This window comes from Pelecanus crispus, chromosome 6, assembly GCF_030463565.1.
Source record: "Pelecanus crispus isolate bPelCri1 chromosome 6, bPelCri1.pri, whole genome shotgun sequence".
In the NCBI taxonomy this organism is placed as follows: Eukaryota; Metazoa; Chordata; class Aves; order Pelecaniformes; family Pelecanidae; genus Pelecanus; species Pelecanus crispus.
In genome coordinates, this window is record NC_134648.1 from 72,115,446 (window position 1) to 72,142,693 (window position 27,248).

At 48.2% G+C, this 27,248-nt stretch overlaps 2 protein-coding genes across 2 annotated transcripts in view; one reads left to right on the plus strand and one right to left on the minus strand.

Moving 5' to 3' along the window:
* The window catches only part of KLHDC2 (kelch domain containing 2), a 125,639-nt gene that overhangs the window by 82,986 nt on the left and 15,405 nt on the right, over positions 1 to 27,248 (minus strand). The gene's annotated exons all lie outside the window — the stretch shown is intronic.
* On the plus strand, positions 1,044 to 26,945 carry NEMF (nuclear export mediator factor). The gene is made up of 33 exons (XM_075713070.1): positions 1,044 to 1,102; positions 2,235 to 2,303; positions 2,919 to 3,021; positions 3,938 to 4,063; positions 4,149 to 4,297; positions 4,483 to 4,496; positions 9,097 to 9,183; positions 10,076 to 10,152; positions 10,684 to 10,754; positions 10,845 to 10,920; positions 12,209 to 12,271; positions 12,611 to 12,688; positions 13,074 to 13,282; positions 14,742 to 14,930; positions 15,436 to 15,499; positions 16,755 to 16,843; positions 17,756 to 17,859; positions 18,291 to 18,353; positions 19,134 to 19,246; positions 19,916 to 19,973; positions 20,358 to 20,416; positions 20,908 to 21,028; positions 21,172 to 21,445; positions 22,315 to 22,357; positions 22,443 to 22,492; positions 22,857 to 23,004; positions 23,338 to 23,415; positions 23,497 to 23,691; positions 24,304 to 24,336; positions 25,172 to 25,278; positions 25,357 to 25,400; positions 25,491 to 25,570; positions 26,643 to 26,945. The coding sequence occupies exons 1-33, from the start codon at positions 1,044 to 1,046 to the stop codon at positions 26,718 to 26,720; spliced, it is 3,171 nt and encodes a 1,056-aa protein (XP_075569185.1). The 3' UTR covers positions 26,721 to 26,945.

The window sequence follows — 27,248 nt, forward strand, 5'->3', positions numbered from 1 at the left end:
GGACCGGGGAGGGACCGGGGGGGGGGACGGGGGGGGGGACCGGGGGGGGGACGGGTGACCGGGGGAGGACCGGGGGGGGGCGACCGGGGGGGGGACCGGGGGGCGGGGGGACCGGGGGGGGCGGGGGGACCGGGGGGGGGACCGGGGGGGGGGGGACCCCGCGGGGGGACCGTGGGGTGGACCGGGGAGGGGACCGGCGGGGGACCGGGGGGGGAACCGGGAGGCGGACCGGCGGGGGGGGCCGGGGGGGACCCGGGAGGGGACCGGGGGGGGACCCGGGCGGGGGGACCGAGGGGGGACCGTGGGGGACCGAGGGAGGACCAGGGGGGGACCGAGGGGGGACCAGGGGGGGACGGGGGGGGGACCAGGGGGGGACCGTGGGGGACCGTGGGGGGGACCGAGGGGGGGACCGGGGGGGGACCGAGGGGGACCGGGGGGGGGACCGAGGGGGCCGGGAGGGGACCGGGGGGGGACCGAGGGGGAACCGGGGGGGTGCCGAGGGGGGACCGAGGGGACCGTGCCGGCAGTAGGGGCGGCCGCGCGGAGCCGCCATTGCCGGGCGCGGTGGCGCACGCCTGTAGTCCCAGCTACTCGGGAGGCTGAGCCCGCCGGATCGCTTGAGCCCAGGAGTTCTGGGCTGCAGTGCGCTATGCCGAGCGGGCGTCCGCGCTAAGGCCGCCATCAATATGGTGAGCCCCGGGGAGCCGGGGGACACCAGGTTGACTAAGGAGGGGTGAACCGGCCCAGGTCGGAGACGGAGCAGGTCAAAGCTCCCGTGACGGTCAGTAGCGGGATCGCGCCTGTGAATAGCCACTGCAGCGTAGCCTGGGCAACACAGAGAGACGCGGGCTCCTTTTGCACGCGCACCACACCACTACCGCCTCCTGCCGGCCACGCCACGCACCGCCGCCCGCCTCGGCGCATGCGCGGGAGGCGGAGCGAGCGCGGCCGCGGAACGCAGGGAATTGGCGCCGGGCGCCACCCGTAGCGGGGCCGTTGGCGCAGGCGCAGGGCGCGCCGTCTGTGGCGCCGCCGCCGCCGCCATGAAGTCCCGCTTCAGCACCGTCGATATCCGCGCCGCGCTCGCCGAGCTTCGGCAGAGGTACCGCTCCCCCCGCTGCCACCCCGGGCAGCGGGGCCCGGCCCGCTCGGTAGCGCCTCTCTCCCCTCAGCGGGGGCCCGGCCCGGCTGCCCCCGCCGGGGCTGTGCGGGGCGGCTCTGCCCCCACGCTTTGCTGCGAGCCGGGCTGCTCCTCTCTGCCAGCCGCCGCAGCTCCGTGGGGCAGCGCCAGTCCCGGCACGGCTCCCTGCTACAGAGCGCCGAGGCCTCTCTGCCTCCCCTTTCAGGGAGGGCCTGGAGCCCTCGCTCCCCCCGTCGTGGCCTCCCCTTGCCCCCAGCCTCTCCTGGAGCGCTCTCCCTTTCCTCTTCGTGTGGGGAAGGCCCTGCGGGCTGTCACCCCTTCTTCTGTCCAGCTGCGAAGCCCTGATGCTGCTCACATCCATACCCCATGGAGCTCTCATACCCTTCTGGTGTCCAGGGCAGTCTGCATTTCAGCCCCACGTTGAGCAAAATGATGATGAGACCGTGTTTCCCCCCCCCCCCCCCCAAGCCATTTCTGTGTACTGGGAATGATGACGAGACCGTGTTTCCCCCCCCCCAAGCCATTTCTGTGTACTGGGAATGATGACGAGACCGTGTTTCCCCCCCCAAGCCATTTCTGTGCTTGTACTGGGAATGATGACGAGACTGTCCCACCCGCCCCAAGCCACTTCTGTGCTTGTATTGGGAATGCTTAGTGCCCTGTGCTGCCAAAGGGCTCCCCAAGCCACGCAGAAATTAACCCGGCGGAGCAAAGTGCTCCGGCATAACTGGTAAATTTTGCATCCCTGCCACAAAGAGGAGTGCTTGCAGGAGCTGGCAGCCCGGCCTCCATCCTGTGCTGGAGATCCAGAAGCTGTCTGGTTGCAGCTGGGGTGTCCGCAGTGGCTGTTCTTGCTTCGACCTGTTCATAGCTTTTTTGCGTTTTATCCATTCATAGCAATTTCTTGCATCTTTTGCTTGTTCGGCTTCCAGCTCATTCCGTTAATCTTCCTCTGCTGCCTCTTTTGGTTGCTGCTTGGTAATTTATCATAACTTGTATTTCTGTGTATTTTAACTATCACTGGGATTTTTTCAGCCCCTTGTGTCGTTTGTGTATCGGATTGTCCAAAAGCATCTCTTTTTCTTTTTGACAGCTTATTGGGAATGAGAGTAAACAATGTTTATGATGTGGATAATAAGACGTATCTTATTCGCCTTCAAAAGTAAGAACTTCTTTAAATTTCTTTATGCTGTTACTGTACATATGAGAACTAGATTTTTTCGTAATTTCTCTTGACAGGCGTGTGGCTTTTCTGACTAGTTTTCAGTGAAATCCTATTCTTTGATAAAAGACAGTCATTTTTACCCAGGAAGATCTTGGGAGATAGCATACGAAGCGTGAAATGCTGCAGAAAATATGCAAAAGGCCAAAGGTGTTAGCGTAAAACCACACAATTGTCATTGTTTCTTTTTGTGGGGAGGGAAGAGAGGAGCTGGAGGAATGAAGAGCAACACTTAGTAAGCGATACTGGCGCCGGGGCCAGATGGGAGGCAGGGCTCGTGTCATGTCCTTGCCTCCAGTTGCATTGGAGAATTTTTAACTCCATTGCTTGCCAAGCATTTTGCTTGGCCAAATTATCCATAAACTTAAAACATGGATGTCCTTTCGCTGTCAGCCTGGCTGCAGCACTATGGGCTTTACCGGTTTTGGCAACAGTGTTTTCTGTCGATAGTGTGCCGCTGGTTTGTGGTGCTTTGGTCTCATTCCAGCACAAACTGGTGTGTGGTAAGAGGTGGCTGCTGATGTGCCCAGTGGTGAGCCTTCATTTTGTTAACAGACCGGACTGCAAGGCCACGCTGCTGCTCGAATCTGGTATACGCATTCACACGACGGAGTTCGAGTGGCCAAAAAACATGATGCCGTCTAGCTTTGCAATGAAGGTAAACTAACCTCCAGTTTCTTTTTAATAAGATGGCTGCATATCAGAAGGCTACGTTCATGTTCTGTCCTTGGAGACAGAAGAAAATAGTGGAAGGATTTGAGACAGAAGAAAATAGCAAGAGGACTTGCTTGGTGGATCCTGATCAAGCGGGTGACTGAAGGCAAGAAGAGCAAATGTGGACTTGGGGTCACACCGTTGATGTTCAGTACCTGAAACAATGAAAATTTAAATTTATGTTTATTAAAACCTTAAAAATATTAAGCTGCGCAACATTTTCTGGGCCACCGAGACCTTTTGGAATTTTACTCCAGCAAAGTCCTTGTCCTTCCAGTTGGATTGTCCAAATTTTTAGGCCCTGGACGCAGCACCCTATGTTAATAGAGTCCTGCCGTTCAGTCTGCTGGACTTCAAGGCTTCGGATCTCGCTGCACGCTGCTAGGCTGCGTTCCTGCAGGTAGATGGGCAGGGATGGAACCCGAGTGCTGACTCACACGGGTCACACCAGCTCTGGATGCGGCCTCGTTGAAATGACTCAGCAAAGATTCACCAGGGTGGCTTTCCACGTCGTATGTGGATGCAGGGATAATCCTGGTTGTCTTTGTAAAATAAACCCTTTGAATTTTAACTAGCTGTGCACTTGATGAGCTAAACAAATAGCAGTTTTTAATGGCAAAAATGGCTTAACGTTAAGAGTGTGGAACAATTATATTACCTATAAATATCAAGGTATTATTTTGCTAAGAGCTGTCTTGTCTCAGTATTACCAAGATGGGCATTTTTACCCTTATGGTATTTGTATTAAGAAGTGATCAGTGTCACAGGAGGGATCTATAGCTAAGACTGTATTTCAGTATAAAACATCACAAGCGGCTCTGTCTGCATCGCCTTACAGACGTTTTCTCCGTTATTGACAGTGCCGTAAGCATTTAAAGACCAGAAGGCTTGTCAGTGTAAAACAGCTGGGTATAGACAGAATTGTGGACTTCCAGTTTGGAAGCGATGAAGCAGCTTATCACCTGATCATTGAGCTGTACGACAAGGTGAGTGCCAAGCTCCGAGCGTGTCCTCTGTAAGCAAGCACGGGAGTATGGCCTTTGCTGATGGTCCCCTGTGGTGTGCTCGCAGGGTAACATTGTCCTGACAGACCACGAATACGTCATTTTAAACATTTTGAGGTTTCGCACGGATGAAGCGGATGATATCAGGTTTGCGGTTCGGGAACGATACCCGGTCAACAGTGCAAAAGCACCTGCACCTCTGCCAACTGTGGAAAGGTAATTGCTTTTAGGTGGCATATGTATTGGAATAAACCCAAATTACTTGGAACTGTGAAAGGTAGCGTGTCTTTGGGTAGTCTTTTCGCAAATTATAGGCCATTTCGTGCTTCTTTTTTTAAAACTGAAAGTGTTTTGTAGCTTCTAAGCAATGCAATGCAGTCTTAAAACCCATTGTTCTTTCTTAACCCGCATCTTCGTAAGTAATTGTGTTTAATTAGAAAATGAAATGGGGTCAATACCCATTATGACGATGCTGAAAATTTGAACAGCTTCGAGCAGTCTTTTTTTTGCATGTTGTTCATGACACTCTGCTATTACTTATGTTTGAAAAACAACAAAAACCCTAAGCCTTTGAAAACAGAGTAGATTTTTTTGATTCCAAGCCAGCTGCGCAAAGAGATGAGCCTTGCTGTGATGAGGGCCCGAGAGTAGCTCTGTCGGAGCTCCGGCTTGATGCATTTTGTCCAGTGTCTTGTCTTTAGCGGTACCAAACAGGAGATGTATGTTACAGTCAGCGCAAGGGTGTTGTTAGGAAGTGATTGGAGTGTGCCAGTGCTGCCAGTCCTGGAGCGAGTACCGATGTGGTAGTACCAGGATGCTTGATATGGCCATCTGGGTGATCTCTGGTAGCCAGGCAAAGCACCCTCTGCCCCGGTTTTCCTGACCACAGAAGCAAATTTGACTTGTGTGACATGGTCAGAACAAGTTTTGTTTATTCTCCTGATTTGGCGATGTTGATCAAGCAGAGGACTGCGTGGCAGGTGCCCCTGAACAGCTCAAATCACGTGATTTGCAGACCTAAGTATTACTTTCCCCATTTCTTGATTCTCTTTTTCACCGCCCTTGTCCTTCTCTTTCTCCACCCTGGTCTCCTCCTAAATAAACAACCCACTGCTAATTACTTTCCCCTGTTGGTCCCAGTTTTGCTATATCCATACCCAAATTTGGTATTTCTGATACCATTCTTTCGGTAACCTTGGCCTTAAGTAGTGTTACTGATCTGATTACCCAGGCACAGCTGGCCTGGCAGGGCCCCGCTCTCTAAAAGGTCCACAATTCTTCCCTTCAGTTACCATGTGAGTTTGGCTGTTTCTCATCCCACTCCTCCTTAACCATGTGTGAAACCCGGCCATCCCTCCTGCTGCTTCTCTAATTTTTGCCACTTCTCACACTGGTAACGGTTGTGTCCGGCAGTATCTCATGTCGTGTCCTGTCGTTCCTCACATCCTGTGCAGCTAGCTTAACCTCGGGCCAGCGCCTGGCCACCAGCGCTGTCATCAGCCTGCAGCCCTAACAGGCACACTGATCCTTTCCTGGAAGAGTCTCTCAATCCCAGCAGTGTTACATTTTAGAGACTTCCCATGACCGATCAGCAGGCATCTTGGTATTTAACAGCTTGGGTTGGATTTCCCTTCCATGTATTTACCAAATCTCTTTTTGAACTTGTATGAACTTCTGGCATCCATGGTGTTTTTTGTGGTGAGGAGTTCCACTTGCTTCCATGTCACATGAAAAGTCACCTCCTTTTTTTGTTCTGAAACTCATCTCACCGGTTTTACTTGGTGCCCTAGTATTGGATTTGAAGAGCAGGTGAACAGTTGCTGCCTGTTTATCAACTCCGCACCGCTCATTTTATAAGTCTCAGACATTTCTAGGCTGACCAGCCTACTGCATAGCCTATGTAGTCTTTCCTTGTACAGAATCTGTTCCAAGCCTGTGATGACCCTTGTTGCCCTTCTCTGCATTTTCCAGTCCAGCTCAACCTGTTTTGAAACGGGGTAAGTAAAAGCATACATAACGTGCACAGTGGAAGCACACCAGGGATTTATACTGTGGCATGATTTCCCTTGTTCTGTTCACTATTCCTTTCCTAATAATGCCCAACACACAGCTTGACTCTTTTGTGTTAGCTGACAATTGAGCTTATGTTTCCACAGCACCATCTGTTGTTAGGTCTTGCTCCCAAATAGAAACAATCAGTTGGGCATATGTGTAAGTAGGATAGTCTTTCCTCATGTAGATCATTTTGTATTGTTTTACAGTGAGTTTATGTGTCAGTTCTTTATCTAATCGCTCGCTATTGCTCCTTCTCCAGTTCTTCACAGCGGGCTGTTGTCTTTGTTGCTTGGATGAATTGTTTCATCAGTAGGCTTTGCCCCTTGCCCTTTGTTCCCCCTTCCCGGGTCAGTGAGGTGTATGTTGATCAGGGCAGCCCTAGAGTAGGTCCCTGCAGAGCTCAGCTTTCCTCCCCTCCCTCCAAGCTGACAACTTATACCTCTTCCCTGTTTCCTAGCCACTTTCTAATCCAGACAGGGGCTATCCTGTTATCCAGTGGCAGCTTGTTTTCTCTGAGAGCTTTGGGGTGAGCTTCGCTAAATGCTTTCTGGAAACCCAAGTAGACCACACCTATTTGACCTCCCTTGTCTTTGTGCTTTTTTGACTGTCTTGTAGAGTTATGATGCAAAATGCAAAACTGCTGGCTCTTCTGAATCTAGTGCAAAGCACCCTGCTAGTTTTAGTCTTTAGGCTAAAAAGAGTTGATCGTTTTCTAGTCCCTTTTTCATATTGCCAGTGCATTAACCTCCTTGTGCTCTGCTGCTAAGGCAAGAGAGACATTGCAAGCTAGAGTTAACAGTTTGGCATCTCCGTCCTTGAGTTCTTTTAAACACCTGGCTGAGTACTGCATGATCCTGAGGATTTACTGCTGCTTGTTTTGGATCCATCACCTCTTCTGACAACTGGATTTGAGGCAGATTTTCTGACATACTGCCTGCAGAGAAACGTTCCAGCAAGAGCTTCCCTGTGCCCCTGCGCTGTGAATGAAACTCAAGACATTAATTTAAGTTTCCTGCTCTTGTCGTATCTGAGTGTTCCTTTTGCACCTTGATCGTTTCTTGAACCTACTGATCCTAGCAGGCTTCCTGCTTATGATATATCTGGAAAAGGCTTTATTATTAATCTTGATGTTTTTTTGTGGTTTTTTTATTTTTTATTTTCTCAAGATTACTTTTGGCCAGTGTTGCTGTTTTACACTCCCCTGCCAGAGTTTGGTCTCCCATTTTCCACAAGGGACACAGCTACAGCTAACTTTTTGCTTTCGACAGTTTCTCTTAACCCGATGTTTAGTCATGGCAGCCTTCCTTGGATTTTTCTGAAACACTGTTTAATAAGTGATATGCATTTGTTCTGAACCTCCAAAACAGCATCTTTAAATAGCCTGCCGGCTGTTTGCAGACATTGTCTACATTGCCTTTTATTGATTGTCTTAATTTCCTTCTAAGAAGCTTCCTTGCTTTATGTCATCTTCCCTCTTCAGCTGCAAATGCCTGTGGGAGATTTTTTGGGCTTTTGTTGTGCTAGCGTGCATCCGGGTAAATTTTAGCATCAGACTTGTACCATGACATGACATCTGTCCAACTAGGCTGGGATGACTGAAACCTGATTTATCTGTTCTGTGTCCTGCTTTCACAGTCTCTTGGCACATTAGGGTGACCAGCAGCTCTGCTCAGGCAGTTCGTACTGTAGCCCTAATATCTCATTTCCCAGATGTAGGCCTGGGTTTTCATTCCCATGGGATTGTGCTGGTTACCTTGTTAATTTGTTTGGACTCCCAACAACCTGTTCGCCTACTCTGAGGTCACCTACATCATGCTAAGCTTGATGCTGCACTGTCCCAGTGGTTGTCTTCCTTCCTCCATGTTTCTGCTTTGCTTGTTCTCAGCGTTTTTAGTTAAACCTGGTTTTCCATGGCCCCCTCTTGTTTCTTAGCCTTTAAGCATCTTTGTAGGAGCTTACAGATCTGTTTTCATTTGCTCCTTCTCTGCACCCTGTTCAAATGGGGTTGCATCTGTTTCTTTTGTCACTCATGTTTCACAGTTGGCTTTGCCAGCTTTTTCCTAGTGCTTTATTTGAAGCTACAGAGTTTGTATGGCTTCACCTTTTGTAATACCTTATACCAAGCCAGGCGGTTTCCCACCTTTGTTGAGTTTCCTACACTCTTCAGTTCAGAAACTTTCCTACCCCCTTTTAAATGCAAAGGTTTCATTCTGTTGTGGCCAACGTGAAGCCCATCCTTCCTGTATATCCTCACTCTATCCTAGACCTTTCCCAGTTCCAGATGAACCTAAGCATCCTTAAGTTTGTAAGAACTCATCAGCCATGAGCTTGAGACCCAGCTGCTCTGCCCAGCCCGTGAGCATTTTTGTGAGGGCCACCACGGAGTCCTGATCACCAGCGCTCTCTGGGCTCTGCCTCCTGAATTTGGGACTGCAGCTCCCTCGCTCTCCCCAGCCTCTCTAAGGATTGACTAGTTTCATGGCCATAGCTTGTTGAAACACTTCTCATGATTTTAATCATAGAATCGTTTAGGTTGGAAAAGACCTTGAAGATCATCCAGTCCAACCAATTAACCTAACACTGCCAAGTCCACCACTAAACCAATTAAGGGCAGAGGAATAATTAATTTCATGTTTCCTGGCTTGGTGGCTGGCTTATTTTTTAATGAAAGTAAAACCAGGAATCACTAAGGTTGGAAAGGAGCTCTAAGATCATCAGCCCAACCATCAACCCAACACCCCCGTGCCCACTAAACCATGTCCCAAAGTGCCACGTCTGCCCGTTTTTTGAACCCCTCCAGGGATGGGGACTCCACCACCTCTCTGGGCAGCCTGTTCCAATGCTTGACCACCCTTTCCATGAAGAAATTTTTCCTAATATCCAATCTAATGTGAATATGAATTCCATTGTGAATGTTTTCTACAGGTGATTCTTCTTTTTCTTTTCTTTTTTTTTAACAGCTTATGGAGCCACGCTCATTGAGCATTGCCTTATAGAAGCTGGGTTTTCTGGTTATGTCAAAATAGATCAGCATATGGAAAGTAAAGGTATGTAGGAAATAGTGTTTTAAAGGCTGTACTACATATATGGTAATTTTTATGTCTATGTAGTATTTTTTTTCAAAAAAGATGAGTAATTCTTAAACCTGTAGTTCTCACCATATGGTTGTATACTGTAATGTTTTTAGGTTGGCGACCAACCTTGTTCACGTTAAAACTCTTGAATTGTGCATGTATGGGAATTAAAACATCAGACTCGTCCTGTAGTCTAAATAATTTAATAATGAGATACTACCTTAAACGTCAGGTGAACTCTGGCTATGTGAAGGGATATTTTACAGGAATACTGTATAAGAGAGTTAACATCGAAGTATTTATTAGGAAATTATGAATTTGGTAGTAAAGTCAGAATAGATTTTTCTGTTGTCTTATTTTTCTTGTGTGCTTTATATTTGCCATAAATCAAAAGGATTTGTTACTTCCTATTGCATTAATAAATCAGCTTTGTAACAAGCAAATAACTTCTCACAGCTACTGATTTATGTTTTGCCTCTGCAGTTTTATTTTTATGAAGTGCTAGCATTTGTGTGGTCTTTTTTTTTCATGATACTTGAATAATTATGTCTTAGAAGTACCTATATAGATTTTTTTTTTAATTAAAGATTCACCAAATGTAAAATGTGTACTAAGGCTCCTGTTTAAAATGAACAGTAATTGCTGTAGTGAAGCACCAGGGGTGAAGGATTTCTGCAACTTTATTTTTGACACATGCTAGAATCCTACTTAACATGGTTAGGTTGGACAGGTTGCTTCAGGCACTGAATAGGAAGAGCAGTTGCCTGGGTCTTTTGTTGATTTGCTTTTGTGCTATGTTTATATAAAAATATTTTTCTGTTCTAGGTATTTTAAAATATTCCTCTCCTCCCCCCTCTTTCTTTAGAAAATATTGAAAAAGTGCTTACTGCTTTAGAGAAAGCAGAAGAATATATGACACTAACTGACAACTTCAGTGGAAAGGTGGGTCTCAGTTGGGCAACTCAGTTACCAGTTACGCAGGAATTGCAGAATTAAACTGGTAGGCAGGTATTGTTCAGCACGTGCTTGTTCCTGGTGTTACCAGCTACAGATTTTATTCTGTGAGCTTGGGCTCCAGGTGGTGATGGGGAATAAAAATTGCTTCCTTGCACTGGATGTGCAGCAGTTAAATAATTTACAAGCAGATTTTGCAGGTCCTATGAGAATTGCACTCGTGCTTTACTAGCGGGTCACACTGTTCTGCATGTAAACCATGCGTTTGTGTGATAAGCTGTAAGATAGTCCCGAGGTTTGTCAGAGAAGGTCACTTTTTTTTCTGGAATAAGCTGGAGTCAAGCCAAGCAAGCGGTCAGAGCTTTGCTCAGTCAATCACATTGCTTCTGCCACAATGCTAGAATGAATTACTGTCTCATGCTGATCAGTCAGTTAGCACCTAAAACTTGCTGCCTTGCCAAGATAAGGGGGATCCTTTTCAAAGACAAATGCTGATGACATATTTATGTATTCTTTTAGGGTTATATTATCCAGAAAAGGGAGAAAAAGCCAAGTCTGGAACCAGATAAACCAGCAGAAGATATCTACACGTAAATATTTGAAGTATTTATTTCTTTTTCTACTAGTCTGCATCACATAAATTAGTTTTCAGGTGATAATGTCAAATGTGTATTTTACAGATATGAGGAATTTCATCCTTTCTTGTTTTCTCAACATTCAAAATGTCCGTACTTGGAATTTGACTCATTCAATAAGGTACAGTGCTTTTGCTGATACTGTACTTAAGTGCTTTAATTGACTGATGCTAAAAAGAGTAATTAAAATACAGTGCAGAACTTGTTCATGAAAACATAGACCTTGGAAGAGATGATTAATTTTATGGATAAATGTTTTATGCAGAAAAGGCCAACTAAAACAGGGCCTTTAGGCTACTGCTGAGCAGTGTTGTCTTTATTAACTCAGATCCTGCAGCTGCAATATGGCATGTGGCACCAAATGGCGGTGTGCATTGAACCTGTAAGGAAGGTGGCTGTTACCGGTCCTGGTCAAACGTTTTGTTAGTGGAGAGTTCAGATGCTGAGTTATCGCTGGGGGCAAACAGTCGTCACAGTCATCATGTTTATACTTTTCCGGTTACTATTTTGAAAGCTTCAGGCACCTGATTTAGTATTTCCTTGAGTGTTGTCCTTCCTGGTCCTTGACTCATTAACATCTGAAGTCACTAACTGTGTGTTGTTCCTGACCTTGATCTCCAGAATTCCCATATTTCACTTTCCTACCCTGCTTCTTGGCTGAATTTCTGTCATCTCCTTCACAGCACTGGTGATCTAAGCAGCCTAAAACTTTCCTTTTCTTTTAAGCACAGTGTCTGGCAACTGGAACACCAGGAGCAGTTCTTAGGCATACTTTATAGGTTTTTTTTGTCTTTTTTTTTTTTTTTTTTAACTGACCTATTGAAGCAGCAGGAATTCAGGGCAGATGGCTCTATCATCATCCATATTCTGGATATAAGGAAGGGATTTTTTACACCGAGGGTGGTGAGGCACTGGCACAGGTTGCCCAGAGAGGTGGTCGATGCCCCATCCCTGGAAACATTCCCGGTCAGGTTGGACGGGGCTCTGAGCACCCTGCTCTGGTTGGAGATGTCCCTGCTCGCTGCAGGGGTTGGGCTGGGTGGCCTCTAAAGGTCCCTTCCCACCCAAACCACTCCACGATTCTATGATTGCAATCATTTAATCTGAAGAGCACACTGTGTCCAACAGCAGCTTCCTTTTCATCATTTCTTAGCAAAAAACATGGGCCACAGTTTGGCTGCTTATTTACTTGTGCATAGCCCCTGGTTTGCAGTGAGACATACCCTTGAGTGTCTTGCTGAATTCATCTCGTGAAGGTCAAGTGGAGGAAGTTACTGAACCCTGTTTTAGCATCTCTCCTCTTTTAGTGCTTTGCAGCCACCTCTCTTGAGCGGAACCTCCTTTCCCTGCTTGTTGCTGGTATGAGTTAGTGCAACTTGGAGATTCTTAAAACTGATTTTCTCTTGCAGGCAGCAGACGAGTTCTACTCCAAGCTAGAGGGACAGAAAATTGATCTGAAAGCATTGCAGCAGGTACGCTCTCATCTAGGAGTGGGTCAGCTGAGGTGGCTTTCTGAGCTTCAAATGCTTCATTTGGTTCTTGTAGCCTGGGGTGAGGGAGGTGTCATTCCTTATTTTTGCTATGGAAATGCTGAGTCAGTGGTGGTCAGGGAGTGGATTTCAAGATGTATCACGTAGCAGTTGGTTCTGCTTGGTATACAAGTAATAGCATTAACAACAATATTTTGGAGATTGCATCTCTTACACTGCTGTATTTTTCTGTGCTGGAATGCTCTATTGAATGTCTTGCAGTGATTAGGTGATAAGATGATATTTGTATATATATTTTTCCATCTTTTTCATTTTTGAAAGGAAAAACAAGCATTGAAAAAACTTGAAAATGTCCGTAGGGATCATGAGCACAGACTAGAAGCTCTTCAGCAAGCTCAGGTAAGGCTGAGATTTTTTTTTTTTTTTTTAACTAAGAAGATACGTAATGTTTCTTGAAGAGTTGTACCTGCTGGTCTGCATTGCTACGGTCAGCGTTAGATCCCAAAGTGAAGCCTTCCGTTGTCACTGAGTACCCTGCAGCCCCTCACGCAGCCTAGGCCTGCCCAGTGGGGCTCTGCTCCCTTATGAGTGCTTTGTACTTCTCTTGCCAAAATTTCCTTGTGCTGCTCTGCTTGCAGGAGTCAGGCTGGCCGTCATCCTATGTGATTGCTTCAGTGCTATTCTTGGATTTCACCTCAATATTAATTACTACTTTTATTTTTTTAAAACCATTGCTGAGTGTGTGTTTAGCTTCGATGGGTATACACTTTTTTCTTTCCTTAAGGAAGCTGATAAGATAAAAGGAGAGCTGATAGAAATGAACTTGGAGATCGTCGACCGAGCCATCCAGGTGGTCCGTAGTGCGTTAGCCAACCAGATAGACTGGACAGAGATCGGAGCGATCGTTAAAGAAGCTCAAGCGCAGGGAGACCCCGTTGCAAGTGCAATCAAAGAATTAAAGCTTCAGACGAATCATATCACAATGCTGCTGAGGTAAGTACATCGCAGATCACCTGTACCAAATGCAGGTAGGACAGACTGTGTGAGCTGCATAGGAGACAGGTATTTTTTTAGCTTGTGCATGCAATTGTTCAGTTTTTTTTACAGCAGTGTGAAGAGAACATAGTTCCGTGAGCAAAGAGGGATGCCTTCTTTTTTGCTTTCAAAAACAATAGTGATTTGGTTACTGTGATAGCTTTTGTTTTAGTGTTTTTAGAGTCTGTGTGACTTATTCTAAACCATTGGAAGGTGTCCTAAAGCAGTATAGGTCCAAAGCTCCAGTCAGTCAGCAGTTAACTCTCCGATTTACTCTTCTTCGATCTGAAATTCACGTGAGATCCTGCCCCTTCCAGTGCTGCTGACTGCTAATGGCAGTCCAGTGAAAGGCTGATGCTTCAACATTGCAGCTGCTGTGAGCTGCAAGTTTTGATGCTGGTTCTTGTAGAAGTCCTGATGATAGAACTGGCAGTGAGGTGATGTTTGGAGTGTCTTTAAAAGCCTTATCTGACACTGTATCGGGATGCTAGAGATAAAAAAGTGAGAATTTCTTTTTTTATAGCTAGAACTTTTGGTATGAAAGCTGTAATGTGGCAAAGTTAATTTATGAATTTTTCATTACCTCATTTTCAGGAATGTTAGTGTATAGAATAAACTTGTTTTCAGGAGTGAGTTCTGTGTTGGCAACTGTGTCATCAGTCTTTCTTCTCCGTCTGTTTTAGTAGTGAGTAGTGATCACTTCGCCGATCAAACCGCTCAGTCAGTCCACCAACTGTGCATCCTTAGTACAGGACTATGGAGATATTTTTTCCTTTATGAAAAACATTATTTTATGCTGCTCCACCACCTTTTGCTACAGAGACAGTACAGCTGTATCGAGCAGGATTTAACATCCTGCTGAGAAGCAAATATAAATCCAGCTAGTGTGTGCTCAGCATACCTCTTTGAAAACAGTGGAGCAGAGATTTTTTGAGGTTTTAAACCAGCACATTGCTGCCCTGTTCAGTGAGTCAGGGCGGTGATGTAACTGTTCTCTTTTCATGGGGCAGTCATGCATAGAATATCTTGTGTTTCTTTTCTTTTATGCAAGTAGATCTTCGGAACTGTCCTTCATTTTAAGTCTAGACTTTTCTCTGGGTTGACAGCATGGATGTGTGTCTTCTGATAGAAGAAATTGCCTTAGAAAATGTCACTTCCTTGGATTGGAAAATTTGGGCTCTTTATCTTCTGTTTTTGTTTTCTTTTTTCTCCCCAAACTTTGGCTGACTCCAAGACATGAACAGGCTTGCATGTAAGGCATCCTGGGGCCTCCCTGCAGCTGCACAGTGAAAATGGTTTAAGGGTTTCTTAGGCCATTTCCAGTCTTCATGAGAGAATAGAAGTAAGGGTGCATTGCACTAAGGGTAAAAAATAACCAGTTCTCTTATCTTAATTGTATGATGTCATGTGTTTTTAGGAACCCATATGTGTTATCTGAAGAAGAAGAGGAGGAGGAGGAGGATGCTGATTTAGAGAAAGAAGAAAAGGAAGAACCAAAGGGAAAAAAGAAAAAAAATAAAAACAAACAGTTGAAGAAACCTCAGAAAAACAAACCGTCATTAGTTGATGTTGATCTCAGTTTGTCTGCATACGCCAATGCCAAAAAGTAAGGTTTACAGTAAACCTGTGCTTTGGTAGTAGAAGTTTCTGTATGCTTGCAGTTGTTAGTAATAACATCATAGGAAGGGCTCTGCATATATCTTGTTAAAAATAAAAGTTAGAAATTGAAATGCATAGCTTGCCCTGAGCTCTAGGATGTGCGTTTTCTTGGTCCAAACCCAGTTTCTCACTGTTGCATAGCAGCTAGTCTCTAGCTGTCACATTATATTAATTTTGAGTACCATTCTGCACAGTGACATGTGGAACAAAATGGCTGCTTTTGCCACACATTAACCCAAACACCGTGCTCTGTCTGAGGAGGGGAGTGACTTCATCTGGCTGCTTTTCTCAGGTGAAGACTTAGGCTGAAGATCTAGGCTAAAAAAAAAAAAAAAAAAATCACAAAACTGAATGCTAATGCTAATGGCAAACGTAGAGGACTGTAATAAGTACATTCTAAAAATGAGTGAATCTGCTGGGATTTCAGATGCAAACGAACTTGTGTTTCGCAGGTACTACGATCACAAAAGACATGCAGCTAAGAAAACCCAGAAGACGGTAGAAGCTGCAGAAAAGGTATTTTTTTTCTTTGTTTTTGGAAGATACTTAAAAGCAAAATCTCTGTCACTGATCAGTGGAAAATCCTAACTCGGTCTAGGTAGTCTTAATGAGACATGAAAGGTAAAAACAACCATAGAATCATAGAATGGTTTAGGTTGGAAAAGACTTTTAAGATCATCCAGTCCAACCACTAACCCAACACCAAGTCCACACCAAACCAATTAAGGCTAGACTAGACTAAACCATGTCCCAGAGTGCCACGTCCACCCGCTCCTTGAACCCCTCCAGGGATGGGGACTCCACCACCTCTGTGGGCAGCCTGGTCCAGTGCTTGACCACCCTTTCCGTGAAGAAATTCCTCCTAATATCCAACCTAAACCTCCCCTGGCGCAGCTTGAGGCCATTTCCTCTCATCTATCGCTTGTCACTTGGGAGAAGAGCCCGACCCCCCCTCCCTGCCCCCTCCTGCCAGGAGCTGCAGAGAGCGATGAGGTCTCCCCTCAGCCTCCTCTTCTCCAGGCTGAACACCCCCAGCTCCCTCAGCCGCTCCCCACCAGCCCTGTGCTCCAGACCCTTCCCCAGCTCCGCTGCCCTTCTCTGGACACGCTCCAGCACCCCAATGTCCTTCTTGTGCTGAGGGGCCCAAAACTGGACACAGCATTCCAGGTGCAGCCTTCCCAGTGCCCAGTACAGGGGGATGATCCCTGCCCTGCTCCTGCTGGCCACACTATTCCTGACACAAGCCAGGATGCTGTTGGCCTTCTTGGCCACCTGGGCACACTGCTGGCTCATGTCCAGCCGGCTGTCGACCAACACCCCCAGGTCCTTTTCGGCCAGGCAGCTTCCCGGCCACTCTTCCCCAAGCTGCAGCGTTGCACGGGGTTGTTGTGACCAAAAGCTGGCCGAACAAGAGGATTGCAGATCCCTGCTGTATCATCTGGTTTCCACCAGTAGCGTTGTGAACACGTAAGACAGGTGCTAGGTGGGAACTGACGGTACTTACAGAGGCAGGAGTGGAAAATCAGTGGAAATCCTTACGATCAAAGAGCTGCTAATCTTCACAGGGGGCAGCTATCCAGGGCGGAGATTTATGAAGATTTTAGGACAGCTTACATGTGCGTGAGGGGAACACAGGCCTGTGAATAGCAGTATGTGGAGCCTGCACTCTGAAAAAGTTCAGAGACGGTTCCTACCAACTTTCCTACTGTTCAGTTACCAGTCTTGCGATTCCTGTGCTGGCGGATTGCGATCATGCTTTCTGTCTAAATAGGCATTTAAATCGGCCGAGAAGAAGACGAAGCAGACGCTGAGGGAAGTTCAGACGGTTACCACCATCCAGAAAGCGAGAAAGGTCTATTGGCAAGTACAGTTTCATCATCATTACCTAATGTATTGTGAATGGGCACGAATTTAGAACGACTGTGTCGGGCTGAGTTTTCACTAGCTTAGAAGCGGAGCTAATTACGATTTCTATGCACTACACTTTGTACTGAGTCTGCTTACAGTTGCTCCTTGAAGGTGCTGGCCTGATCCTGTTAGTGCCTTTGCCCGGGGAAGTTCATTTCAGTGGACATGGACTTGTAGTTTTTTGCTTTTAACACAGCTAGGAATATGGGCTTAGTAAAAATAGGGAATTTCACTGTTACTTTCTGGCAGCTCTGTGAAACAGTAACAGCAGATTTAAAAAAAAAGGCAAGAACAAAAACCAAAACAAAACCCCAGAGCTTTTTCTAGTCTAATAACTGAATTATTAAAAATAAATAGGAGGCAGCTGGACTTTGTGGTGATGGTACTTGTCATTTCATCTCAAAATATCGTTGGCAGTGATGTTGTATTTATACCGTGCCTTGTTTTTATGCCCCAGGTGTGTGGATGGATGTGAAAGTATTTGCAGTGTCTTTTGTAAGGAGTAGATGCTAAGATGTAGATGCCCAGCACTCCAAACACACATACTCAGGTTCAGTCTCACTCGCACTCCTAGCACAGACCACTTCCCAAAGTGCCAACACCCAAGCCATTTCTCCCATACGATAGGCCTAAGGGCTTAGAGCTGTTGCTGGTCCTTGCCTTCCCTTGACACCGCTTTCACAGCCAAACACACTCTGCCCATCTGCCTTTGCCTTGCCTCCCACCACTCCCAACACACATTCTCAGGCTCAATCTCACGCTTAGATGAGACTCAAATTCTTAGAGTTTGGTATAACAAATACCTCTGTAATGTTCTGTTAGTTCCAGGTGTTTTTCACACAATGGATTGATGTAATTTGGCAGGTTTGAGAAGTTCCTGTGGTTCATTAGTTCTGAGAATTACCTTATTATTGCTGGAAGAGATCAACAGCAGAATGAGCTGATTGTAAAGCGGTATCTTAAACCAGGTGAGGGTCTGGTTAAGTGGAGTATATCAGTTTCTCTCTTATCTTCTGGTTTTGTAAATGTAAAAGAATGACACGGGAAGGTCTGTCTGGTTTGTTCTTAAGCTGAGTCTTAGGTAAAAGGGGACTTTGGTGACGGTGAGTCCTAGAGACTGTGTGTGTGTTGTCCGTGGGGTGCTGGGGGACTGCTGTAGGAGACCGGACCCTCCAGCACTGTGGGGTAAGAGTGGGTTGGACAGGCTCCCCTCAGGAGCAAAAGAGCTCATTCTCCCTGGAGCAACTGGGGTGGACTAAAAGGCTTCTGTAGCCTCTTCCCACCCTGCTCCTTGCAGTCAGAATAGCTGTTTCCAGCTAACGTTAGAAACCTTCATCTTTATTTGAGTGATCTGTGTAGTTACCATGTGTGCGACTGATTCGAGTCAATTCTTTTCCAGGGGACATATACGTGCATGCTGATCTCCACGGAGCCACAAGCTGTGTGATCAAGAACCCGTCAGGTACCTCGCGTGGGGCTGACGCAGGGACTCGTAGAAGCCCGGGGGCACTGTGAACTGGCAGTCTCTGTGTTGCGTGTCTGAGCCCAGCGTGGCGAGCCACCTTTCCCCCTTGCAGTGGTACCCAGCTCCAGCAGACGTTTCCCTTAGGATCTGAGAGGCATCAGTCCTTCCCAGATCAGGTTGTCGCTGACTGCTGCTGCTTCCCAGCCATGACTGGCTGCTCGTTGAGCTCGGTTGAGCTCCTGGTAGGAAGAAGCAGTGGGGATGTGCTCACAGAGACAAGCGTTAGTCACTGGCAGAGGCGGTGGTGGAAGTGCTTGCTGGTGGCCGCAGGGACTGGAGCCCTGCTGAGGCTTTGGTTGGTGGCATAAGCAGTTTGGGCGCTGATGGAGGGTGCTGATCTCAGCAGAGAGGTGTTAATGCAGTGGGATGGATCTCATGGGAGACCAGCTGGGCAAACTCTGCCCGCGTCCCGCTCCTGGGAGGTGGTGGAAGTTGGCCGTGTGTTGGGAGGAGCACAGTTACTGCTCCCCTGTGGAGCTGAGCTGAGGAAGGAGCGGTCGCACAGCTGGGTTCAGCCTCCGTTGGGGAGCTGGGAAGAGCAGCTGCTGACGCTGCTTCTGCTCTGTCCGTGCTGCCCTCAAGCTTAGCCAGGCCATGTTGTCTCTGCCCGGGGCCCCTGGAAGGCTCACACGCTGGATTAGGACATGTGTGGAAATGGGAGAATTTAATTATTGTGCCTGGATCGCATTCACTGATGTGTTGGGTGTTACTTTGTAGGTGAACCGATCCCTCCGCGAACCCTGACGGAGGCAGGCACGATGGCCTTGTGTTACAGTGCTGCCTGGGATGCCCGTGTTGTCACCAGTGCTTGGTGGGTCTCCCACAACCAGGTAAGGACACTCGTGCATGAGCTTTGCAGACAGAATGTCTGAAGGAACTGGTGTACGACTGCAGACAAAATGTCTCTGTGTGGAAACTGATGGAGGCGGGTCAAACTTTGGTTCTCCGATACCGTTCCTTGCGGGTTCTCCCTGGCTCTGCCGCACTCAGGGCCTGGGGTGGAGGGGTAGCCTCTGATGTGACGTGCATGTGACAGAGGAAATGCTGCAGGCTTGGCTTCTTACTGACAGAGGGGAAGGACTTTTATTGAAAATGAAGTTTGCATTGTTTTTTCAGTTGGGCTTCTAGCTTGTGTATTAAGTGCAGTCTTGCTGTGCTTCCAATCAACTCAAGTGGAAGGGTGGAGAGATTAACATTAAACTGAAGGTCGCAGTGCCTTTAGTGTTCTTATTTCCTGAATAACCCCGTTACTCACCCAGGACTTGTAAAACAGTGCCGGTAGTGTGTGATTAAATTGAAACATCTCTTAGGAAAATACCCTGCAAAGGACAGAAGAACCCCTCGGAAATGGAGTCCTTCTGCAAACTGTTCCCATAAGTTAAAAATGCAGCTTGCTTGAATGTTGCTTTTGTTAGTGCTGTTATTGCACGGCGCTGGCCTTCAATGACAGATACTCTTTATATAATCATGATTTTTTTTTTTTAATTTTTTTTTTTTAGGTTTCTAAAACTGCACCTACAGGAGAATACCTCACTACTGGAAGCTTCATGATCCGAGGTGAGGCACAAAGGAACAGTGTGAATTTGACTTCAGGCGTTTTGTCTGAAGATGCTGTGCTGTCCTGCAGTGGCAGCTGCCTGAGCTGTCCCCCTCACCGTGGCAGCTGACAGATTCCACTCTTCTCCTGAAAATCTGTTCTGAGTGGTTTAGACTGAGTATCAGGCGGCTGCAGCAGCATTTCTAGCTGAGGGCAGAAATGGGCAGAAGATCATCAGTTAAGCTGCTTTTGAGTTTCTCCTGTTCTGTTGCCATTCAAGGGAGAGAACAAGCCCCAGTGTAATTTTTCGCTGTCCTAAAGCCTCTAATAAAAATGAATTTTGAAAATACATCATGTAACAGAGCTGTTAAACCTCCTCATGAGAATCTGCCTTTGTTTTTCAGGGAAGAAGAATTTTCTTCCACCTTCATATCTGATGATGGGCTTTAGCTTCTTGTTTAAGGTATTGCTTTCTCTATGCAGCTCCTGCTGGCTTTTGTAATTTGGTTTGAGCTGTAGGAGGCTTATTTGCTGGTTCTTGCTTATCTGTATATTCCCAATTACTTCTTTTCCCACTGGGACAAATCCCATAAAGTGCTACTTGCTTAAAATTACTCTCCTTTCATTCCCATTTTTCCCCATTTTGCACTGTCTTCATTTAAAACGGACACTGTGAACTTTACTACCTCTGCTAGGTTTTTACACCAGCTCTCTGTGAAGCATATGCATGTTTAGGGAGTCTGCTGGTTGTGCAGCTATGTGTGTCTTCTGCCTAGCCGTACTTTCTAGGTTGTCAGACTTGGGTTTAAATGTGCTGGTTTAGTTTTCTTGCCTTTTGAATGGCAAAAAGTGTTCAAGGGGAAAGAATAAAGCCGAGTCGGGTGTTCTCTGCATGGGCTAGCGAACATCACTGGAGCTGGTACTGGCCTAACGTCAAGGCCCCTCTATTGTTAGGTGGATGAAAGCTGCGTTTGGAGACACCGAGAAGAAAGGAAGATCAAAGTACAGGATGAGGATCTGGAAACGGTTTCCAGCAGTGCCAGTGAACTGGTGGCCGAAGAAGTGGAGCTATTAGGTACAGCGGATGGGACCGGGCTGCTGCGTGCACTGCTGACAGACGGGACTGTTTGGGGTTTGGCATTTAGTTCCCAGCACTGCGTTATGGGTCAGTCTGGCGTTTCTAACGTGAACTGTGTTTTCCTCACCTGTGTGCCCCAGAAGGCGGAGACAGCAGCAGCGAAGAGGAAAAAGCAGAGTGTCGGGAAGCACCGGAGGATGTGGAAGCCATGTCTGAGAGTAATCGTGATGAGGGCGTTGCTGACCTCGACCAGGGCACGGTAAACACACCTCCTGCAGCGGAGGGTGACTCCGAAGAGGATGATGGAGAATCTGAAGATGAAGTGGAACATCCAGAGTCAAAGAGCAAAGTGAAAGAGGAAGAGGTAAATTACCCAGATACAACAATCGACCTGTCGCATCTTCAGTCTCAAAGGTAAGTGAAGGAGCAGCCGCGCCTACGTGGGCACTTCTGAGGATCTCCATACTGTTAAAACGCTGCCGAGACAAGGGCTGTGATGAGTTGCCATCATTTCTTTCGACGCTCAGCTCTGCAGGCTGCCAGAGTGCAGGGCAGCGAGCCTGTACTGCGGGAATACTGCCACACTGTGTACCATTCCCTGCCGTTTCCCTGCACGGCTCTTCTTTGTGGGCTGCTTGCTTTGTACCCCCTCCTGAAGTACACACACGTGCACATTGGGGTGTCTGGCTCTTTCATCGCTGCTATTCCCTACTTCGGCCTAAGCATCCCTTGACCATCACGTGCTGATTTTGCTCCTCAGGAGACGGCTGCCCGCATTTTCTCTTCCGAGCTGCTCAGACCTGAGAAACTGAGTCATGAGTTATTTCTGCTCTGCCAAGCTGGTGCTGAGTTACTGCTCTGCACGTGGCTGCGAGATGAGCTCATCTCCCTGTTGTCCCTGGAAATGGCGTTCCTTAGAGTGTGTGAGGAGACGGGACTGGGTGGGTGGAAGCAGACAGCTCTGCAGGGAATACCACAGCTGAGCGGGGCTGCGTGCATGGGAAGCTGAACATCAGGGGTTCCTTTAGCGCATGCTGTGCCCAGGCTGCCTTTGTTGCTTGTTTGTGTGCGTGCATGAGACAAGCTGGCAGAGATCTGAAGACTTGTTTTGTAAACTGAATCCTGGTATTGCTGCCCTTTTCCATTCACCAAAGCTGGGATTTTCAAGAACTAGAAAGCCGAAAGCGATGCAACCAAGTTAGCCAGTGTCTGGGCTGTGGTGATGTGTCCGTGGTTGAGCTGCTGTGCATCTGTTGATGAGCCCAATTTTGCTCTCCCCACAGATCCCTGCAGAAAATCATCCCTAAAGAGGAAGAACCCAACTTGGTAAGGTCCCAGCTCAGATATTTGGCCAAGAGCAGTGTGAACTGCTGCTGGACATGGTGTGCTCTAACTGCGTTTCACTTCTTAGAGTGACAGCAAGTCCCAGGGGCGAAGGCATCTGTCTGCCAAGGAGAGGAGGTGAGAGCCTCTTTGTGTTTGCAGTGAGGGGAATGCATCCTCCCCATTCCCCCTCCAGGGCCTGGGTGCAGAGCGTGTCTTGCACCTCCCAGCCTGGGCTGCTCCGCATCGATTGTCCATCCTGCATTTCCAGTGTGGCTCCTGCATGTGGGATGGCGGCTGCTCCACTCTTTGGGAGTGCTGATGTGAACAAACAATTTCTTGTGTACTTGTGGGCTCGAGGTTTTACTGAGGAGGGGTTATTTCCAGTGCATGTGCCTCGGGTTCCCCCGTGGCAGGGAAGCAGGGTAGTAATGCTGGCAGGAGAGCAGCAGCCTCTCATGTCACGGCAAGAGGCAGTGTGTCAAGTGATTGTTCTCCTTAGAGAAATGAAGAAAAAGAAGCAGCAAAACGACTCTGAGAACTTGGAGCCACCTGAAGAGAAGCAGAAAGAGACGGAGACGCAGCCTCCCCCTGCTCCCAACACTGCTAAGGGTGTGCTGGCCCCTCAGCCCATCAAGCGGGGCCAGAAGGTAAGCAGGGACCAGGTTTACCCATGGGTCGAGCCGTTGCCCTGCGAAGTGTGGACAGAAATACCGGGTTTCTGTCAGATGTCCGTGGCTGCCTGGTGGTTTTAGACTCTTGGTGATGCTCTTGGCGGTTTCAGGACGATGGTGCTGGTCTGTCAGCGTTGAGCACGCTGTGGTTTCCTGACTGGAACCGCAGTTGCTTGGTTACTGGTGAGCTGCTCTGAAAGAGGAGGCCTGGAAGGAAAGTGTGTGTGGGGTCAGCATCTAGGTGTCCGTGGATGCAAAACTCTGCAAAATCCGTTGTTTCTAAGGCTGTTGGAATGTTTTCTTCTGCAGAGTAAAATGAAGAAGATGAAGGAGAAGTACAAGGACCAGGATGAGGAGGACCGGGAGCTCATCATGAAGCTGCTGGGGGTGAGTGAGAGGGGTTCTGCTTCTTGCTGTGGCGCGGTCGCTTGGGTCGCTGGCTCTGACCACCTCTGCGTGTAACCACAGTCTGCAGGGTCAAACAAGGAGGAGAAAGGGAAAAAAGGGAAAAAGGGGAAGACGAAAGAAGAGCCAGCAAAGAAGCAACAGCAGAAACCCAAGCCTGTGCGTCGTGGTGCTGGAGGGGGCAAGGAGACGCTCCCAGCAGGAGTCCTGCTGCACGAGTCGCAGGAGCCAGCGCCGGAGGAGCAGCAGGATGAGAAGGTGAGCAGCACGCTCGCCTCTCCTCTCCCGTCCACGCATCCGTCCCTTCTCACCCTCTACTGTGGCTCTCCTGGCACCGTGTAGCTCTCTTCTGCCAGGGAGGCTGAGCAGCTCTTGCTGGTTTTGGGGCACTGTGGAGAACGCTGTGCCTAATGCCATGACTCTGGGAGCACGCTGGTTTCAAGAAGCGGCAAAAAAACCCTGCAGCAATCTATGTGCACGCTGCGTTCCCAGCTCGGAGGAGCACCGAGCCTCACCAGGCTGCCGAGGATCCAGTTAAGTCACTACCTCCCGCTCGGTGCAGCTAAAATGTAACCAAGCGCTCTCCCGATCTGTTGTTGTGAGTCAGTATCTCTGAACCACAGCCCAGCTCTCTCCTCCCAGCTTGGCGTGTGCCAAGCAAATTAAGACTTTTGAAAGAAATATTCCTCCCCTCACCCGCATAAAAGCGCTCTTCTTACCTTTGCTTTAAAATAAGTTAAATTCTCTTTGCAGTGAGAACGTGGCTTTCTGTGTACTGCTGATGAAAGAATTTATTTTCTCCAGGGGCTGGGGGAGAAAAGAAACAGTCGTGTGCTCATTTCAGCTCTGATGTCTCCTTTGTTTGTACAGGAGGAGCAAGACCAGGATCAGCCGGGAGTTGAGGTAAATGCTCATCTTTGAAACTCTGATAAGTGCTGAGGAGAAGGCGTTACTGCTGCTCGAAGCTGGCGGGCCCCGCTGCAGCTCCCTGTGAGCAGGAGCAGAGGTGCGGGCTTTCGGGGCCGTGCTGTGTGTGAGGGCTCTGCTGTTAAAGTCCCCTTCTTGCCCCTGACTGTTAAAACCCAGCTTTCTTGCATTTTTTTAAAAAAAGTAACCTCTTTTTTCTTCCTGCCCTGCTTCTCGTGTACATCCCCTGTAGAAACGAGGGGCTGGCTCAGCGGAAGTTTGTCCCTTGCCTTTGCACCCGCCGGTACCGGTGGCTCTGGGCTGGAGGATGGCACAACACGACGCAGAGTTACTCTTTAGTTCACAAGTTTATTTACATATAAAATTGCTTCAAAGTTTTCTATAATTACAGGCTCTGGGTGTTGCCCAAGGCTGGAAATAAGTAGATGTCTTTAAATTCTTTAACGAAAGAGGGTAACGGTTGTCCGGAGGGGGAAGCTTTTGGTGACCCTGTGAAGATGTAACTAGATTTGGGGGTCCCGTTTGGGTCACTGAAAACTAAATCCATCCTGTTCCGAATGATGGGATGTTTTTAGTAATCAAAGATGGTCCGTAATGAATCGTGGCTTGGTCATTCAGTGCCGGCGCAGTGAGTGATGAAGCTACATTCAGTATGTTTCGGTAACCCCGCCACGCGACGCAGTACCCGCAGGGTTGCAGCCGCTGTTGCAGTTCAGCAGGAAGGGGAGCCCCTTCGGCCCCTGCCCCCGGGGAAGCCGGGGGTTGGGGAGACGCTGGCTGCTTTCACAGCGAAGCTCCTTTGCCCGTTCAGGAAGGCGAGGCGCTGCTGGACTCCCTGACGGGGCAGCCGCACCCCGAGGACATTCTGCTCTTCGCTGTTCCCATCTGTGCTCCCTACACGGCCATGACCAACTATAAGTAAGTTGCAAGCGCTTTCCGTGGGAAGGGTTTGGCGGCAGCCTGCCCGCTGCTTACAGAAACCTTTTCTTTTGAAAGGTATAAAGTCAAGCTCACTCCAGGCACCCAAAAGAAGGGAAAAGGTACTGTATTGAAGCGCTTGAACACTTCAGTGCTCTATTAAAGCCAGCACGTTTTTACACACTGTTTAAATCTTCCCTGTGTTTTTACAGCTGCCAAGATTGCCTTGCATAATTTTATGCAATCCAAAGAAGCTAGCGCAAGAGAAAAAGACCTGTTCCGCAGCGTGAAGGTGACTCATTTTTCTACGTAGTTTCTCTTGTACGAATGTAACAGCAGCAGCAAAATGTCCACTAGTGCCGTTTTGGGGGTAAATACTTCCAAAACCAAGTGTGCTATTGATTTTTTTTTTTTTTTTTTTAAAGCAGTGTTGTGTTTCTCAGTGCTGCTGGGGAGGGCGTACTGCTTAGGCCGGGAAGAATCATTAGAAATTGAGCCTCATTGGGCCTTAGGTTTCTGTATTGTGTCTCTCTTGATCTAAAGTAACTTATCTGACAAAAGCACCATCTTCCAAAAAAGTCTTCGAGCTTTGGGAGGGGAAATCCCCGCTCCCGCTGGCAGCGTGTGGAAGGAGCAGGCACTTGCAGTGGCAAGGTGCTTACCACGGGCCGGGGGAACGTGTCATCACTGCTCAGGCAGGTCTCAGCCCACCCCCATGCAGTTTTTGTCTGCTCTCCTGCCGTTTCCTCCATTTCCTTCTCAAATCGGCACCGTCGGTCCGTGCACTCCGGTACCTGCCACCGGGGAGAGGGCTGCTTCCTTGCCGCGCTCCTCTCCCGTGGCTCCGTCGGCCATTTGCACCCCGCTCCCCTTGCTCCCCCCACACTGCCCGCTGTGATTTTTCAGTCCTCGGGTGTTTGTTTCTCATTTCAGGTCAGTGATCCCCGTTTATCGGGCAGCCCAGACCGCTCTGGGACAGGCGCTTGTTGGCCTGTAGTAGTTCACTGATCAGAAACACTGAGTAGCAGCGGACTTAACGTTGACTTTTTGTGGCACTCTGCTAGAAAAACCACAATTAATGGTTAATGACCTTGAAGCTAACGGGTGGTGCCTAGGGAAGTGCTGGCCCGGGCAGCCCATCCGAATGGAGCCAATGTGTGGAAGCTGTGCAAAAAAAAAACCACAAAGTTTTTCATTAATGAAACGCGGTGCCAGAGCAGAAGCCTGACATCGGCCTTATTTTCTTTGGGGGAAAGGGGCATGGCAGCTCCTGCCAGCGACTCGGAAGCGCGAGCAGGAGTGAGGAAGATATTTGTAAATGCTTTTCTGCTGTGTTCAATCTCTCATCTTTAACGTTTTTGTAGGATACCGATTTGTCAAGAAATATTCCCGGTAAAGTGAAAGTGTCTGCACCTCATCTCCTGAACAGGAAAAAGAAGTGATTCCATACTTGGAGTTTCTTGCCACCAAAGTGCTGCACGGAGCCCAGCACCCGCGGGTGGGACAGACCGACCGACCTACCCAGACCGCCGTTAATTTGACTGAATTTAGCTTCTGTGGTAGCTGGCAGAGGAGGACCAGTTCCTGTATTGCCGTTTAGATGGACTCTTTAACGACTCGATACAAATAGCATAAAGATGTGCAAGTAAATTGCTGGCATTTGGTCAGTGATGCCGTCTCACGCTGTTCGTTCTTTCACGCTTCCAGTGCTGGATCCGCGCGCTCCTTCCCCGCGCCGCCGGGCGAAGGCGTGCCTGAATTTGCTGCAGCAAAACTCCGCGCTGTTGGTTCTTCCCAATACCCGCCGCTGTCCTCTGACGGGGACTGGAGTTTCTAGAAGTAGGGAGAGTTTAAGTGCAAAATGCTTCATTTGCGAAAAGGCTGATTTTTTTATTTTTCCCAAAATACGCCTTGGGCTGCCAGGAGATGGAAGGTGCGGGTCCAGCTCTGGCCCCCCGAGCGCGGGCTCC

Bases quoted from the DNA above. Each gene is read 5' to 3' on its own strand.
- NEMF (XM_075713070.1), top strand. From the start codon at position 1,044: ATGAAGTCCCGCTTCAGCACCGTCGATATCCGCGCCGCGCTCGCCGAG. The intron at 10,755-10,844 runs GTAAATATTTGA...TGTATTTTACAG, and splicing joins CCAGCAGAAGATATCTACAC to ATATGAGGAATTTCATCCTT. The intron at 15,500-16,754 runs GTATTTTTTTTC...CTGTCTAAATAG, and splicing joins CGGTAGAAGCTGCAGAAAAG to GCATTTAAATCGGCCGAGAA.